This window comes from Sinocyclocheilus anshuiensis, unplaced genomic scaffold (assembly GCF_001515605.1).
Source record: "Sinocyclocheilus anshuiensis isolate Anshui unplaced genomic scaffold, SAMN03320099.WGS_v1.1 scaffold1640, whole genome shotgun sequence".
NCBI lineage: Eukaryota > Metazoa > Chordata > Actinopteri > Cypriniformes > Cyprinidae > Sinocyclocheilus > Sinocyclocheilus anshuiensis.
The window spans coordinates 333,217-337,180 of NW_015555883.1; the positions used below are offsets into that span (position 1 = coordinate 333,217).

The 3,964-nt window shown below is 38.1% G+C and overlaps 1 protein-coding gene across 1 annotated transcript in view; it reads left to right on the forward strand.

Moving 5' to 3' along the window:
* Positions 1–2,460: 2,460 nt before the first annotated feature.
* Positions 2,461–3,964, forward strand: part of LOC107675827 (myogenin-like) — a 2,426-nt gene continuing 922 nt past the window's right edge. The window contains exons 1-2 of the mRNA XM_016470298.1: positions 2,461–3,178; positions 3,880–3,940. Coding sequence (XP_016325784.1) covers positions 2,642–3,178; positions 3,880–3,940 — 598 coding nt within the window. The 5' untranslated portion in view covers positions 2,461–2,641. The remainder of the gene's footprint in view (positions 3,179–3,879; positions 3,941–3,964) is intronic.

A 3,964-nucleotide genomic window follows, 5' to 3' on the forward strand; every position in this document is an offset into this window, starting at 1 on the left:
AAACACATTTCATTACACCAAATACACAAAATAATGTTATTTTTAGCAACATCATATGACCCCTTTAACTGCCAACTAATTAAAAAAATACTGAAAAAAGTAAAGTTTAGTTCAGATGATAAAATGTTATGTGATGTGACTAACTGAAATAGTAATGACATTTATGAAGTATTAGCTATGATTATTGTTAAAAATTATTTACCTTGAAAGATGTGTTTAAACAAATTGTCTGGAAATAATTATTAAGATCACGTATTCAAGGTGTAAAGAAAATATATTACTTTTTATTTGATGGTTACACCACTAGTTATTAAACAGAAACTTTTTTGACCGTATAACTGTTTTTCAAAACTATGTGAAACCAATGTGAATACAAAGAATGCCGTACATAATACACAAAATAATGTTCTTTTTAGCAACATCATATGACACCCTTTAACTGCCAACTAATTAAAAAAATACTGAAAAAAGTAGTTTAGTTCAGATGATAAAATGTTATGTGATGTGACTAACTGAAATAGTAATGACATTTATGAAGTATTAGCTATGATTATTGTTAAAAATTATTTACCTTGAAAGATGTGTTTAAACAAATTGTCTGGAAATAATTATTAAGATCACGTATTCAAGGTGTAAAGAAAATATATTACTTTTTATTTGATGGTTACACCACTAGTTATTAAACAGAAACTTTTTTGACCGTATAACTGTTTTTCAAAACTATGTGAAACCAATGTGAATACAAAGAATGCCGTACATTTCTAATAAATAATTTTTTCAAAAGATATTTATCACAGACATTCTTATTTGTGATAACCCTTTTGAGCAAGACAACTGTGTTATATCATTAGCAACCTGACCTCTTAACTAAAAATGCTGATAAAGTGCTTTCCTTTTCAGGGAGAGTTCCTGGGTGGTGTGTGTGTGTGTGTAGTTGCATGGACCTGTCACCCTGCCATCCTCTGTTTCTGCTGACAGTAGACTGAGGGAAGGTCCGGGGTTAGTGACTCGGACACACTGCTCTCCTGCAGCCTGGACAGCCACAGAGGCCCCATTGTGCTCCTCAACCATCAGTGATCATCCATCACATTTTAACCTGACAGCCAACTGCACAGCCTCCTAATCCTGCCAGGGATGGAAGCTTGGGTCACCATGACGAGAGCACCGCAGGGCTTCCCGTTACCGACCTGTGCTGGACAAGGGCAGAGGGTATCTGAAACAGGTCCCCCACTTCTACACTTGTAAACCATAGATGTGTAAAGAAACAGTCACAGTTTTCAAGGGTCACTTTCACAATTAACATTGTAGAAATATTACTTAGTGACAGCATACCGTCACTTAGGGAAAATATCATAGCGAAAAACCCCCTTCAACATGTACTACATGAATCTTGAATAGCTGTGGTGGTGTCAGTAACCATAAATAAGCCTGTGAATTCATTAGGGGACATAGCGGAAGCTCTTCTGAATTAGCATGTGAGCAATGAGCCCAGATTAGTCCATTAGGGATTTCCAGTGTCCGGAGAGCCTACCTCAATTTTTTGGGGTCAGGGACAACGAAGGTCTATCTTACTGAACCAATGCCGGACATTACAGGGGAACGTACAGACACATCTGATATTATAAAGATTTTAAAATAAACTTGCAGAAAAAAAACAGCAAATTGTTTTAATATGACAAAGATTACAAAGATGGTCATTTTAAATTTTACATATTTTATTTATTATTTCTATATTATATTTTATATTCAAATGTCATATTTATTATATTCACAGCACATTATAAGATTGAGTTTATAATATATTAAAATGCATTATTATTATTATTAACTACAGCGAATTATTACTAAATAAGCAAAATAAGCTAATCTCAAAGACTAAGTAAAAAGTTTCAGAAAAAGACTGGCATAACATAAAAGCAGAAATTTTAGAGTAATATTATGTGTGTAATATACATAATATACACAATTTTACACACACCCACACACACACACACACACACACACACACACACGTGTGTGTACATATTCTATTTATTATTATTTATATTATCTAAAGTTTCCAATTTATCTTGAGCTTTTTCCAAACAGACACCCTCAATAAAGAATTGCTCCAGCCAAGCTACAGAGACAACGAACTGTTAATAATACAAAAAAGTGACAACACATTTTTTTGCTTTAGAAGAGAAGGTGATAGTGTCTGACAAGGATTTAGATCAGTTAATTAAGGAGTCATAGTGGATGTTTCATATCTGCTGTAGTCTGTTTGATTTCCATGGCACCCAGATCATGTTCCTGGACTTTCAACAGCAGCCTGACGCCGTTCTTGAAGCAAACCGGTCCCAAATCCCCAGAAGATTGGGGAATGAAAAGAGATGTAAAGTTTAGATATGTGGCAACAGCTAAATGCAGGGTCAGGTTTCTCAGAGCCCTGGCTATATTTAACCTACTGATCTAACACCAGGCAGAGAGTTTAAATGCCACCACTGCAGTTGGTGTGGAGCAGTTGTCGTCCACAGATCTTCTTCAGCACGAGCACAGCTCTGGGAGGAAACACCCACACACGCTCGCAAGAACCGCAAAGGACCTATAACGCTTTCAGAGAAGACAGAGCAGAGCCGGTGGACTCTAATTCCAGCAAGACATGGAGCTTTTCGAGACCAACCCCTACTTCTTCGCAGACCAGCGTATTTACGATGGCGGCGATAACTTCTTCCAATCCAGGCTGACCGGAGGCTTTGACCAAGCAGGATATCAGGACCGAAGCTCCATGATGGGCTTGTGTGGAGACGGAAGGCTGCTGTCAAACGGAGTGGGGTTGGAGGACAAACCGTCTCCATCTTCTAGCCTCGGTCTGTCCATGTCTCCTCACCAGGAGCAGCAGCACTGTCCGGGTCAGTGTCTGCCCTGGGCCTGCAAGGTGTGTAAGCGCAAGTCGGTGACCATGGACCGACGGAAAGCTGCCACTTTGAGGGAGAAGAGGAGGTTGAAGAAAGTCAACGAGGCCTTTGAGGCTCTTAAGAGGAGCACGATCATGAATCCCAACCAGAGGCTGCCTAAGGTGGAAATCCTGCGCAGCGCCATCCAGTACATCGAGAGACTCCAGGCACTGGTTAGCTCTCTCAACCAGCAGGAACACGAGCAGGGAAACCTGCATTACAGGACCGCAGCTCCTCAAGGGGTGAGTGAAGCTCAGGGAATCAGGGGCAGGTGTACGGTGGGCTTTTCCAATGACATATAAACAGGACTGTACTTCTGTAACCGGCACTTTTTTAAAATTCAAGATTATCGGAAAGCGCTTCACATTAATTAAGCAGGCACTCTTTAGACATTATATATGATTTTGTGGGTATTTAATTAATTCATTTTTCTATTGAAAATTAACCCATTCAGAAACCCCACAAAAAAAATCAACCCCTTCAGTTATATCTGTCAAGATGACAGTAACGTCAGAAATGCAGCATGCTTTGCTAAAAAAAAGAATTAAAAAAAGAATAAATGTATTTAAATTGAACGTTAAAAAATAATTGCATTTTATTATACATAAATTAAGATTATTTGTCAAGATGTCGGTAAAGGCAGAAATTTAAGGCTACATACATCCTTAAATGCAGAATACTTTGCAAAAAAATTTTTTTGGTAAAGTCAGAAAAAATTGATTTTTTTAATTTAAATAAATTAAGTGACATTTATTTCAATTTTCAAAAATGGTCATACAGTAGTTTGAATGTTTAAATAAAAAAATATATATATATAAAATGTGTAAAGGATAATGGGTTGTCGTATGCAGTGCTTGATTCATGGCTGGTTTATGATGGTTGTGAGGGTGTTGTGGAATAGCTGGTGATGTGACTGACAGTAGTGTGTGTTTGTGTGTAACAGGTGTCGTCCTCTAGCGATCAGGGCTCTGGCAGCACCTGCTGTAGCAGTCCAGAGTGGAGCAGTGCATCTGAGCACTGCGTCCCCG